Source organism: Colletotrichum navitas (genome assembly GCF_030913465.1).
Source record: "Colletotrichum navitas strain CBS 125086 chromosome Unknown LY79scaffold_371, whole genome shotgun sequence".
NCBI lineage: Eukaryota > Fungi > Ascomycota > Sordariomycetes > Glomerellales > Glomerellaceae > Colletotrichum > Colletotrichum navitas.
Window position 1 is genome coordinate 1 of NW_026850917.1, and position 13,087 is coordinate 13,087.

The following is a 13,087-nucleotide window of genomic DNA, read 5'->3' on the forward strand; positions in this document are numbered from 1 at the left end:
ATACTACTTTACCTTTAACTAAATTAACACTACTAAAGAACATTAAGTAGCTAAGTGTTTTACCTAGCTACTTTACTTACTTAATAGAATCTATATAAATAATTACTTTTCTTTTACCTCTTCTTACTATAACTACTCTACCTATATAATAATAACCTTATAAACCTTAACCTTAACTATGTCCTCTTTACCCTTATAGTAACCTTTAACATTAAGAATAAAGTACTAGATATTCTTCTATGTTATTAGGACTAGAATATAACTACCTACTATAGGTTAAACCTTATACTATAGAAGAATATAGCCTTGTTGCCTAGTGTAAGTGTTACTATTAAGTAGACTATCTATACCTTAAACTTATATACTACTGCCCTAATCTCTTATAGCTTTAGCTAGAACGTTATACTCTCTCTAGTACTATATAGCACTTATTAATAATAACCTAGTTAAGTACTTACTTTACCTATAGCTATAAGATAAAGTTATAGAACCCTTACTAACTATAGACTTAGGTATAGTAAATATAATAGTAGCTACCTATAGTACCTTCTAGCTTAACTATACTACTAAGCTAATACTAGCCTTAGTGTAGTGTATATATAGATCTATCTATAGTAATATAAGTAGTATTACTATAATTATTACCTCCTCTAGTAAGTAGAACACTAGTAGTATAAATAATACACTTTGCTACTGCCTATGCCTATAATCTATACTACTAGGCTCTACCTATTAGTAATTACCTAGATAGCCTACGCCTAGTTCCCCTAGAATATTACCTCTAGTTAGCCTATTATCTACTAAAGCTACCCCTCTAGATAGACCTACTATAGATATACCTACTACTAAAGCTAGGCCTTTATCTAGACCTATTATATAGCTTTACCTTTACTTAGCCTTAACTTTAACTTACCTTACCTTATAGTCTTTTACCTTAAAGTTAAAGAACTAGTACTACTACTAGCTAACCTAGTAAAACTACTACTGCTTAGCTATAAACCTACTATTAAACTATATAAGTAACTATAAGTAAATAAGCCTAGCTATTCTTGTACTATACTTAGCCTATAGATCCTATACGCTATTATTAATATTATTTACCTTTTATCCTTATCTAGACTACCTTTGCCTACGCTAGGCTATCTAAACGCTTTATTTAAGTACTAGTTAGTAATAGTAATAGTAATATACTACTATATATTAATATTAAGCTTACTTCTTAGTAGCTAGCTGCTGCACTACTAGATAATCTACTATAACTAGTCTATTATCTACACCTAGTCCTCCTTCTATATCTATACTACTACTACCTCCTCTTTATTATTATTATTGTTATCTAGGCTAAGGCTACCTAGCTAGTCTATCTCCTTGTCCTACTGTCTTCTCTCTTTCTATAGAACTTTATTAGCCTAGAGGTATACGCTATAGCCCCTAGTCTCCTATACTGTCCTCTATACCTCCTACTAAATAGTAGTACTAGCTAGAGATACTACACTAGTAGTTTACTTACCTTTTACAGAGATACTAATAGATTACTTAGCCTAGCTTATCCTATAGAAGCCCTTATAGTACACTATTATAAAGTATATAGAACTATTGTACATAAGTATATTCTAAACCCTCTACTAACTATATTAGTGTACTAGATCCTACTAGCTCTATTGCCTACCTAGGTTAGCTACTAAGTATATACATAAGTAGCTATAGACGCTTATAGAACTACTTAAAAGTGTGCTTATATACTTACTATACTACTAGCAGAAGACCTTTTGCTTAGCCTCTTCTGCCCTACTACTGTTAACGCCCTACTACTGTACTAGTCTAGTAACACTCTAATCTAGCTAAACACTTATCCTCCCCTTCTATATCTATGTATTATAGTTGTCCTATAGGAATAAGTAGCCTAGCTATTACTTACTATAGTTATCCTTAATAGACACCTATAGAATTACTAGTAGTACCTTTTATAGCTTCTCTCCTTTACCTAGCCTTTACCTATTATTATTAGCTTAGTAAGTAGCTTTTAGCCTTTACACTAGCCTATATATTATATTAATAGCTAGCCTATACTAAAGTATACCCTCTAGAAAATATTAGTCTTAGATCTAGTCTACTAACCTAGGGATTAGTGTACTATACTAGATTATTAACCCTATTATGTATATCTTTAAGATCTAATTTATTAGCGTTAGCTTAGCATTAGGTGTACTTAATATCTAGGTTATAAACCTTTGTACTTTTTTACTATATACTAGAATATACTATAGACCTTGTCCTTAGCTGCCTTTTTACTTATCTCTTTTACTCTCTCTACTATAGTGTCCTTCCTTTTAATATAGACTAGTATATAATAAGTATCTAGCTTACTTTAATAATAGCTAAGTAAACAGTTATATAGTTATTAACCTTTACTAGCTACTATCTTTACTAATACTTATTACTATAAGTATACTAATTAAGATATTCTAGTAGTTACCCTACTAGATTAGGTAGTTAAGAATACTAATAAGTATCTTAAGTGTAGCCTACTCTACCTTTATTAGTGTATTATCTAGTTCCTAACGTTAAGTGCCTCCTCCTTCTATATAACAGCTTTAAAGTAGTCCTATAGTTTACTTTGCCTTACTATTAGCTAATATAGAGCTACTTATCTTAGCTATCTCCTGTGTATAGTTCTATATATAGAGTAGCTTCTACTAGACACCTTTATACTACTCCTATGTCTAATTTTCTAACTAGTTATTAAACAGCCTAGCTAGCTTAATATATACCTCTTCTACTAACCTTAAATAATACTATATTTCTACCTAGTAGAAGGTTAAGATAGTGTACGCCTAGTGTAAGACCTCTCTATTACTGTCTATATAGCCTAGAGACTCTTCCTCCTCTATAATTAGCTTAGTTATTTCCTAGAGCTTACTTATAGACCTCTCTTCTAAGTGCTTACCTATTAAATATATTTTACTATAAGTTTATATCTAGCTTATTATTTATATTATAGATAATATTGTCTTCCTAAGCCTTAGCCTATTTAGCCTATTTTTAGTAAATCTATATAATAATGTTATATACTAAAGCCTTTATTAGCCTATTATAGATGCCTTATCTCCTCTCTCTCTAGCTTACCTAGAACTAGTAGTAGCTAGCCTACGTTAAAAGAAGCGCTAGTATAAAACCCTATTAACCTATACTACCTTCCTAGGCTTAGCTACTTCCTCTTTATTTACCTCCTTCTTCTAGTTATTTACCTAACTATACTATTTATAATAGTGTCTCTATATTACCTTAAGACGTTAGTAGATATAGCTACACGTTATACACTTAAGCCTATTATACTATAGGAGGGCAAAATACTTAATTAGACTTAATATTAGCTTTAGTAGCTAGAGTAATACTAAGCTACCTTAGCTTTAATAATGCTAAGGTATACCTATATAGCCTTTATAATCTTCTTACGCTTAGTAGCTAAGAGAGATTTATGCCTTGTATAGAGATATATTATTACCTTATTAGTAACTATAGTAAACTAATATTCTTATATATAGTAATAGAGAAGATAAGGTTATAAATAAATAGGTCTATAGTTATTAAGCTGTCTACTTTAAGTAACCTTTTATAATAGAATCTTAATATAAATATCTAGGGTTACTATAGCTATAAGTAGGTTTCTAGATTATATAAGCTATCCTTTTCTAATATAATAACCTTAGAGTAGTCTATACGCCTTTCTTTAAGACTATATTAAAATATATTCTAGAATTTTAGTAATAAAAAGTATAAAGATAGAGGTTATTACTTACTCTAATAATAAGTTACTTACTCTTCTTAATCTACGCTTTCTATATATATTAGTTTTATATAGTTTTTCTACTAGTATACTCTACTAACTATACTCTAATAAAAACAACTAACTATACCCTAGTCTTTATTATCTCTACTTTTATCTAGGTTAGTTCTTATTAACTATACTATAGTCATTTTAGTAGATAAAGGTACTTACTCTTTTAATCTACGCTTTCTATATATATTAGTTTTAATAGTTTTTCTACTAGTATACTCTACTAACTATACTCTAATAGAAAACAACTAACTATACCCTAGTCTTTATTATCTTTACTTTTATCTAGGTATAGTTCTTATTTAACTATACTATAGTTACTATATTTAGTAGATAAAGGTTACTTATCTTTAATTAGCTTTTATATATTTTTTTATATTTTTTCTAGTATACTTACTAACTATACTTAATACCTACTATATAGTCTTTATTATCTTTATTTTATCTAAGTATAGTTCTTATTAACTATACTATAGTTCTATATTTAGTATTTTAATAAGCTATACTATAGCTTATTATATTAAGGGTTAAGGAAGGTTAAGGTTCTTATTAACTATATAATAGAAGTACCTAAGGCCTCTAAGTAGGTATAAGTAGATTAGTGTCTTAGTAAACTTATAGCTAAGGACAAAGGTAGATTCCTTGTTAACGTAAGTAATAAGGTTTTTACCCTTAGACTTAGCTATAAGAGCATTATAGTTAATAGGGGCAGCAGTATTACTCTCTAGGTCCTTAGCATAGGTAATAAGGCAGTAAATAGATTAGCCTCTTTAATAAAGGTAATAGTAGTAGCCTTGTCTATATTAACGTCCTAGAAGGATAAAGTTATAATAATTAAAGGCTACTAACTAACCTTTATAGAAGGTAGTGTTTATATTACCCTTGTTATCTTTATTACTATTAGGCCCTATAATACTAAGGCTACTTAGTTATATAACCTAGTAGTAGTATTATTATTAGTAGCTAGTGCACCTTGTCCCTTAGGGTCTAATGTCTATAGGGTACTAAGGAGGCCTTTATAATTATAGAGATATACGCCTAGAGGTTTTACCTCTTGCGTATAGCGCCTATTATAAGGGTTTATCCTAGGAGCAAGGAACTATAGGAGAGTATATTACTATAAAGCTTACCCTAGTACTAGAGCTCCTTAATAATAAAGCTAAAAGGCTTTATATTTAAGGCTAAGTATAAGTTAGTGCTATTAGGAGCCTTAGGTAGGTCTATATTATTTACTTAGTTAATATTAGCTATATAACTTAAGGTATAATAATCTAGGTAAACTTATCCTTCTACTAGTAATAGGCGCTAGTAGTATAGTAAAGGCTAGGATATAAGATCTATAAGGGGATCTTATACTTACACTAGACCTTCTCTAGGAAATAGATATAATTAGGTAATAGGTTACTGTCTTTAGCCTTAAGGTTATATATATAGGGATAAAAAATACTAAAGTAGCTATAATTACTAATATAACACTTCTTAATATATAGGTTATAGGATACACTATAGGCTAAGATAAAATCCTAGTTAGAAGGTTAGCTTTACCTTTACTAATAAGAAGGTTAGCCTAGCCTTTACCTAGCTATACTATCCTATTAATATAATCTATAGAACCTAAAGTACCTATAGAGTAATAGGTAGAGAAATAGGCTAAATAAGATAATATACTAGCTATATATTAGATAAATTAGCCTAGAATTATATTACTGTGCTAGGCAAAAGGTCTTTATAATATAATAGGTTATAATATTATAGTATTAAATAGTCTAGTAGTATAAGGGGTAGTAAAGAGGTAGTACTAAAGGCCTAGATATAGATAGCCTATTCTAGTTAAAAGGTTAGCCTTACCTTTGCCTACCTAGGAGGTTAGCCTTACTTTTACCTAGCTATACTATCTATTAATATAATCTATAGAATATAAAGTACCTATAGAGTAATAGGTAGAGAAAAAGGCTAGATAAGATAATATACTAGCTATATATTAGATAAATAGACCTAGCCTTTACCTAGAGGGCCTAGCCTTTGCCTAGCTATACTATCCTATTAATATAACCTATATAAATATAAAGGACCTATAGAGTAATAGGTAAGAAAAAGGCTATATAAGATAATATACTAGCTATATATTAGATAAATAGGCTTAGCCTTTACCTAGAGCGTTTTACCTTAATAGAGGGCGCCTACTGCTCTAGCTATAGGATAAGATAATAATTAAGTGTATATTAAAGGAGAGACTAATCTTCTTCTAGAGCTTCTATAGGTATATTAATCTAACCTTATGTCTAAGAACTCTAGAAGCCTCCTTCTAGATAAATTCTAGGATAGTAGTAACTACGCTATAGAAATTAGTCCTCTAATATTACCTTTACTATTAATAAAAAGCTTCTAAGTTTTTATACTTTTTGTCTACCCTATATAAAGGGTAGATTAAAAATCTTAGAAGATAACTTATTATTTCTTGTCCTAAGCTATAAAAGATAACTAATAATATACTTTACTAAGTCTATAGCCTATATAAATCTAGTGTAATACTATTAATACTTAGTTAATAGGTTTTTAAGCCTATAGTAGACGTTAGTGTTTTGTCTTTTAGTAATTATAGTGCTTAAGTATAAGTATATCTATAGTTTAGATCCTATAGTTAGTTCTAAAGAGCTATAGTTACTAATTAGGAGTTCTATAAAAGGTATACCTCTAATAGAAAGCTACTTATTCTCTCTAATAGTATACTTCTATATATATTCTCTTGTAGTAGAACTATATTCCTAGATGCTAAGGCAGCTATATTTATATAAATATAGTTATTACTTATAGTACTTCCCCTAGTTAGTAGTAGTAATATAGACAGTAAATTAGTCTAAGTTAAATTTAATATTACTACTCTTACTACTATAAACTTAATAGTACTCTTCTAGTAGTAACTAAATAGCTATCTACTCTTTACTAGCTTAATAAAGAGCTCTTTATTAGTCTTACCTTAGTAAAGGATTAGCGTATAATAAGGTGCTTAAGGGTATATCTATAAGACTTAATTAATTAAGGTAATAGGTATAGTAGGAAGTATAGTTCTTACTTATAAGCCTTCCTTATCCTAAGCTATTTACTTAGAATAGGTGCTTTTTATTAAGTGTTATCTTAAGGCTTAGGTGCTATATATATATATAAATTACTAGTAACTAGGGTAGTTAGTGCCTTTAACGCCTAGTAAGTAATATACTCCTTATAATTAGGTAAGCTATTAGTAGACTATAAGTCCCTATAGAGGTTATTCTTAAGGCCCTTGTAGTTATCTAGCTTTTATAAGAATTTAGGTCCTCTAATTAAGGGAAAGTAGTTATTAGGATTATCTATACTACTGCCTAAGGAATAAGAATTAGTAATCTATTTCTAGAAATTTTAGAAAAAAGAAGAAATAAATGTACTACTTACTATATATTATTAGACGTTTAGATAGTAAGGTTATATAGTACTACTTCCTTTTATAAGTATTAAGCTATTAAGTATATAAGTAACTAAGATAAGGTAAATAAGGTAAGTACTTATAATAGATAGGCTATATATATATACACTGTAAACTATATAGGATTTTACTTAATAGTAAGACTAAATAAAGATATTATAGTAGCTCTTGCTCCTAGAGACTAAGTAGTAGTTCTACTATAAGTTATTAAAGAAATTAAAGAAAGGTTAACTAAGGACTACTGTCTAAAAAGACTAGAGAGTAAGTAAGTAAGTAGTACACTATTATAGCTATATATTAGTAATATTATTATATAGAAGGAGATTATATAGCTTACTATAAGGTCTAATACCTTTAGCCTTTTTTATAGAGGTAAAAGAGTAGGCTATAAATAGAAAAAGATAAAGGAAGGCCTTACTAAAGATAAGTTACTTAGAGTAAAAGGTTAGTAAAAGAGAATAAACTAAAATAGACTATTAAGAGGAAAGAAGCTAGTGTTTAACCTACCTTAGTTAACTAATAGAACCCCTAGAGGCACACTAAAGGGGGAAGTATTATTCTATAGTAGTATTAATATATAATTTATATAACTACTAAGGTTAAGTTATAGTGTAGAGAAGAAATATATTACTAGAAAAAAGAGCATAAGGTTAGCCTTACTTGCCTTTGCCTAGTAAGAAGGTTAGCCTTACTTTTGCCTATATATTACTAAGGACACCTATAAAAGGCCCTCCTTTGTTAACCTTTAAGGCTAGATTTCCTTAATCTTAATAGGTAATTAGTATTAATAAGGCTTTAGCGTTTAGGTTAATAGCTAGTTCTCCCTTTGTTATAGTACTACTAGAGGATAGATTTTACCTCTCTATTACCTAAATAAAAGGCGCCTACTGCTCTAGCTATAAGATAAGATAAGAAAAAGATTATATTAAGAGAAGACTAAAGATAAATAAAAGAAGAGAGTATAGGCTTAGTAAGGCCTACTATATAATAGATTAATATTTACTTTATAAGATACTTACTCTTATAGCTTACTTAGTGTAGAAGATAAAGTTATTCTTGTCCTTATCTTAATATAGCTTAAAAGAGGTACTACTAAAGCCTAGATAGAGATAGCCTGCCCTAGTTAGAAGGTTAGCCTTACCTTTGCCTACCTAGGAGGTTAGCCTTGCTTTTGCCTAGTTAGTAGGTTAGCCTTGCTTCTGCCTAGCTATACTGTCCTATTAATATAATCTATAGGAATATAAAAAACCCCTAGAGAATAGTATTAATAAAGAGGATAAATAGATAATATACTAGCTATATATAGATAAATAGACCTAAAATTATATTACTATTACTAGGCAAAAGATCTTCTATAATATAATAGGCTATAATATTATAGTATTAAATAGTTAGGTAGTATAAGGGGTAAGTAAAAGTTACTTAGCTATAAATAATTAGGGAGGTAAATAAGATAATATACTAGCTATATATTAGATAAATAGACCTAGCTATTACCTAGAGAACAGCCTAGCCTTTACCTAGCTATACTGTCCTATTTATATAACCTATAGGAATATAAAGTACCTATAAAGTAATAGGTAAAGAAAAAGGCTATTTAAGATAATATACTAGCTATATATTAGATAAATAGACTTAGCCTTTACCTAGAGGTGCCTACCTATTAACCTGTCTATTTATCTACTTATCTATTTAGCCTTATCTATATATCTCTTTAGTACAGAGGTAACTAAGGCACTAGCTACTAACTAGCTTACTAGTAAGCCTATCTATATAATCTAATGTACTTATAGAAATATTCTGCCTATTTACTTATCTATCTTATATAACTTCTACTAGCCTACTATAAACTAGCCTAGCCTTTACCTAGCTATACTGTCCTATTAATATAATCTATAGAATAAGAAATATCTATAGAGTAATAGGTAGAGGAGAGGCTAGATAGGATAATATACTAGCTATATATTAGATAAATAGACTTAGCCTTTGCCTAGAGGTTAGCCTAGTCTTTGCCTAGCTATACTATCCTATTAATATAACCTATAGGAATATAAAGTACCTATAGAGTATTAGGTTAAGAAAGGGCTATATAAATAATATACTAGCTATATATTAGATAAATAGACTTGCCCTTTGCCTAAGTGTTTTACTTAGATAGAGGGCGCCTACTGCTCTAGCTATAGATAAGATAAGAATTAAGATTATAATAAAGGAGGACTAAAGATAGGATTAAAGAAGGGATTATAGGCTTTATAAGGCCTACTATATAAATAAATTAACCTTTACTTTATAAGATGCCTACTTATATAGCCTACTTAGTATAAAGATAAAGTTATTTTTGTCTTTATCTTAATAGTACTATTAAAAGAGGTACTACTAAAGGCCTAGATAAAGAGGGTATTATAGTTAAAAGGTTAGCTTTACCTTTACCTAGGAGGGCAGCCTTACTTTGCCTACGCACTACCTAGGTCCTATATAAAAGGTGCCCCTTCTATTAACCTTTAAGGCTAGATTTCCTTAATCTTAATAGCATAGTTAATATTAACAAGGCCTTAGGGTTTAAGTTAACTACCTATTACCTTATTCTCCCTTAGTTATAGTACTACTAAAGGGTAAATTTAGCCTCTCTTTTACCTAGATAAAGGGTACCTACTACTTAGCTATAGGATAGTATAAAGATAGGATTATATTAAAGAAAACTAAAAATAAGATTAAAGAAGAGACTAAAGATAAATAAAGAAGAGATTATAGGCTTATAAGCCTATATATAATAATCTTATTTACTTTATAATATACTTACTCTTATAGCTAACTTTACTATTAATACTTAGTTAATAGGTTTTTAAGTCTATAGTAGATATTAGTGTTTTATCTTTTAGTAGTTATAGTGCTTAAGTATAGGCTATTTATCTATTTTCCCTAGTTATAGTACTACTAGAGGATAAATCTAGCCTCTCTTTTACCTTAATAGAGGGCACCTACTTCTCTAGCTAGAAATATAATAAGAAATAGGATTATATTAAAGAAGTAAAAAAGATAGATTAAAGAAGAGATTATAGGCTTTATAAGGCCTACTATAGAAGTAAATCCTTATCTACTTTATAATATACTTACTCTTATAGCCTACTTTACTATTAATACTTAGTTAATAGGTTTTTAAGTCTATAGTAGATATTAGTGTTTTATCTTTTAGTAGTTATAGTGCTTAAGCATAGGGTATTTATCTATTCTCCCCTAGTTATAGTGCTACTAGAGGATAAATCTAGCCTCTCTTTTACCTTAATAAAGGGCACCTACTTCTCTAGCTAGAAGATATAATAAGAAATAGGATTATATTAAAGAAGAACAAAAGATAAGATTAAAAAAGAGATTATAGGCTTAGTAAGGCCTACTATATTAATAAGTCCTTATCTACTTTATAATATACTTACTCTTGTAGCCTACTTAGTATAGAAGATAAAGTTATTTTTTCCTTATCTTAATATAGCTTAAAGGAGGTACTACTAAAGGCCTAGATAAAGAGGGTATTATAGTTAAAAGGTTAGCCTTGCCTTTGCCTAGGAGGTTAGCCTTACTTTTGCCTATGCGCTACCTAGGACCCCTATAAAAGGCCCCTTCTATTAACCTTTAAGGCTAGATTTCCTTAATCTTAATAGTATAGTTAATATTAAAAGGCCTTAGGGTTTAAGTTAACTGCCTATTGCCTTATTCCCCTTAGTTATAGCGCTACTAAGGATAAATTTAGCCTCTCTTTTACCTATATAAAGGGTGCCTACTACTTAGCTATAGGATAAGATAAAAATAGATTATATTAAGGAGAAATAAAGGTAGATTAAAGAAGAGTAAAGATAAATAAAAGAAGAGACTATAGGTTTATAAGCCTATATATAAATAAGTCCTTATTTACTTTATAATATACTTACTCTTATAGCCTACTTAGTGTAGAAAGATAAAGTTATTTTTCTTTTCTTTTAATATAGCTTAAAGGAGGTACTACTAGAGGCCTAGGTAATAAGGGTATTATAGTTAAAAGGTTAGCCTTGCCTTTGCCTAGAGGTTAGACTTACTTTTGCCTATACTGCCTAGGGCGCCTATAAAAGTACCCCTTAGTTATTCTGTTTATATAAAAACGCCTTTATTTATTCCTATAAAAACGCCCTTATTCTATTTCTATAAAATATATATATAGTATCTTTACTAATTTCTAAAAATATTATTTTAGAATATAGGTTTTTTTCTAATTCTAAACTAAATTATTTATATTTATATATATATCTATATATAATATATATATATATAGATATATAATATACTAGCTTTCTTTTTCTTTTAGCTATAGGTAGTATAAGAACCCTAGGGGCTCTCCTAGGCAAGTTATATATAAGGCTATAGGCTTCTTACTTCCTAATTAGGAGGTAGAATTAAGTATATTAGGGGTCTATCTAGGTAAGTTAGACTAGCTAGTGTCTAGAGGTTTATTAGATTACTAGGCTAATTAGGTATACATTAGGCTAAAGGCTAGTAGTTATCTTTATTAGCCTATAGGCTATTAACCTAGGTAGTATACATAGGTTAGGCTTAGGTAGTAGCCTATATATACACTAATAACTAATATTATATTACTATATTACTATACTAACTATATAGGCTTAATTAGCACTTAACTAGACTAGCTATCCTAGCTACTAGTGTATAAATAGGGTATACTACTATAAAAGCATTATTAACTATATAGATAACACTTTCCCTTAGTCTTATAACTAAGAGAAAGGCTATTTAGCTTAATAGTAGAGTATACCTCTAACTATATCTTAAACAGTAACTAGTAAAGGTAAAGGTCTAGGTTTAAGTCCTAGAGTAGCCCTACCTTTTTATATATAGGTCTAGGTCCTTTTTTTAGCCTAGTTCTAAATATCTAATCTGTTTTACTATAGGACGCCCTATTGCTAAGTTATAGGCCTCTAAAGCTTACTAGTCTAATTTATTCTATATAGTGTATTAAGAAAATATAATATATAAAAATATAAATATATATATTTATATTTATATTTATATTTTATATTTATATTTATATTTATATTTATATTTTATATTTATATTTATATTTTATATTTATATTTATATTTATATTTATATTTATATTTATATTTTATATTTATATTTTATATTTATATTTTATATTTATATTTTATATATTTTATATTTTATATTTTATATTTATACTATATTTTATATTTTTTCTTTATATACTAGTTCTATATAAAGGTAATAGGTAGATAGTATACTAGTTAAGTAGTATAGCTTATATCTTACTTACCTCCCTATATTCTTACTTTTAGTAGCTATACTACTACTAGTATAGTTATTATATAGCTTAAAGGTAACACCTACTTAGAAGATAAGATAAGTAATAATATTATATAGAAGGAAGACTAGGGAAAAATAAACAGGTGTACTATAGACTTAGCTAGGCCTACTATTAAGTAGCCTCTACTATATAGTACACTAGAAGCCTATATTACCTTCTAAGACTTATAGTCTACTTTTAATATATATATAGATAAATAGCTTAAGAACTTAGAAGGCTTCTACTACTAGTAAGGTAGCTAAGTAGTAAAAAGCCTAGTCTACTAAAGCTAGGCTAGTGCCTTATCTTTTAGGCACTTAGCCTAGGGCCCTTATAAAAGGCCTACTTAGTCTAGAAGTTTTCTAGAAGTTATAGCTATCCTTGTTATTATCTTAATATAAACAAGAAAAGTGCTATAGGCCTACCTTTTTCTTTATTTTCT

The 13,087-nt window shown here is 28.7% G+C and overlaps 1 protein-coding gene across 1 annotated transcript; it reads right to left on the reverse strand.

Moving 5' to 3' along the window:
• Positions 1-23: 23 nt before the first annotated feature.
• On the reverse strand, positions 24-7,944 carry LY79DRAFT_585577 (uncharacterized protein; the record flags this gene model as incomplete). The annotated part of the gene is given in 36 exon segments (XM_060560511.1): positions 24-29; positions 128-141; positions 192-225; positions 459-463; positions 498-500; positions 547-571; positions 646-665; positions 744-767; positions 780-790; positions 914-948; positions 1,005-1,011; positions 1,102-1,134; positions 1,511-1,524; positions 1,919-1,940; positions 1,985-1,995; position 2,035; positions 2,368-2,378; position 2,477; positions 3,127-3,147; positions 3,285-3,306; position 3,801; positions 3,821-3,839; positions 4,001-4,018; positions 4,183-4,186; positions 4,236-4,251; positions 4,509-4,520; positions 4,890-4,937; positions 5,199-5,210; positions 5,384-5,388; positions 5,462-5,509; positions 5,845-5,868; positions 6,202-6,206; positions 6,815-6,857; positions 7,430-7,441; positions 7,636-7,657; positions 7,930-7,944. 36 exon segments carry the CDS (start codon positions 7,942-7,944, stop codon positions 24-26), a joined length of 624 nt encoding a protein of 207 aa, XP_060406619.1.
• Between the last annotated feature and the right edge of the window lie 5,143 nt (positions 7,945-13,087).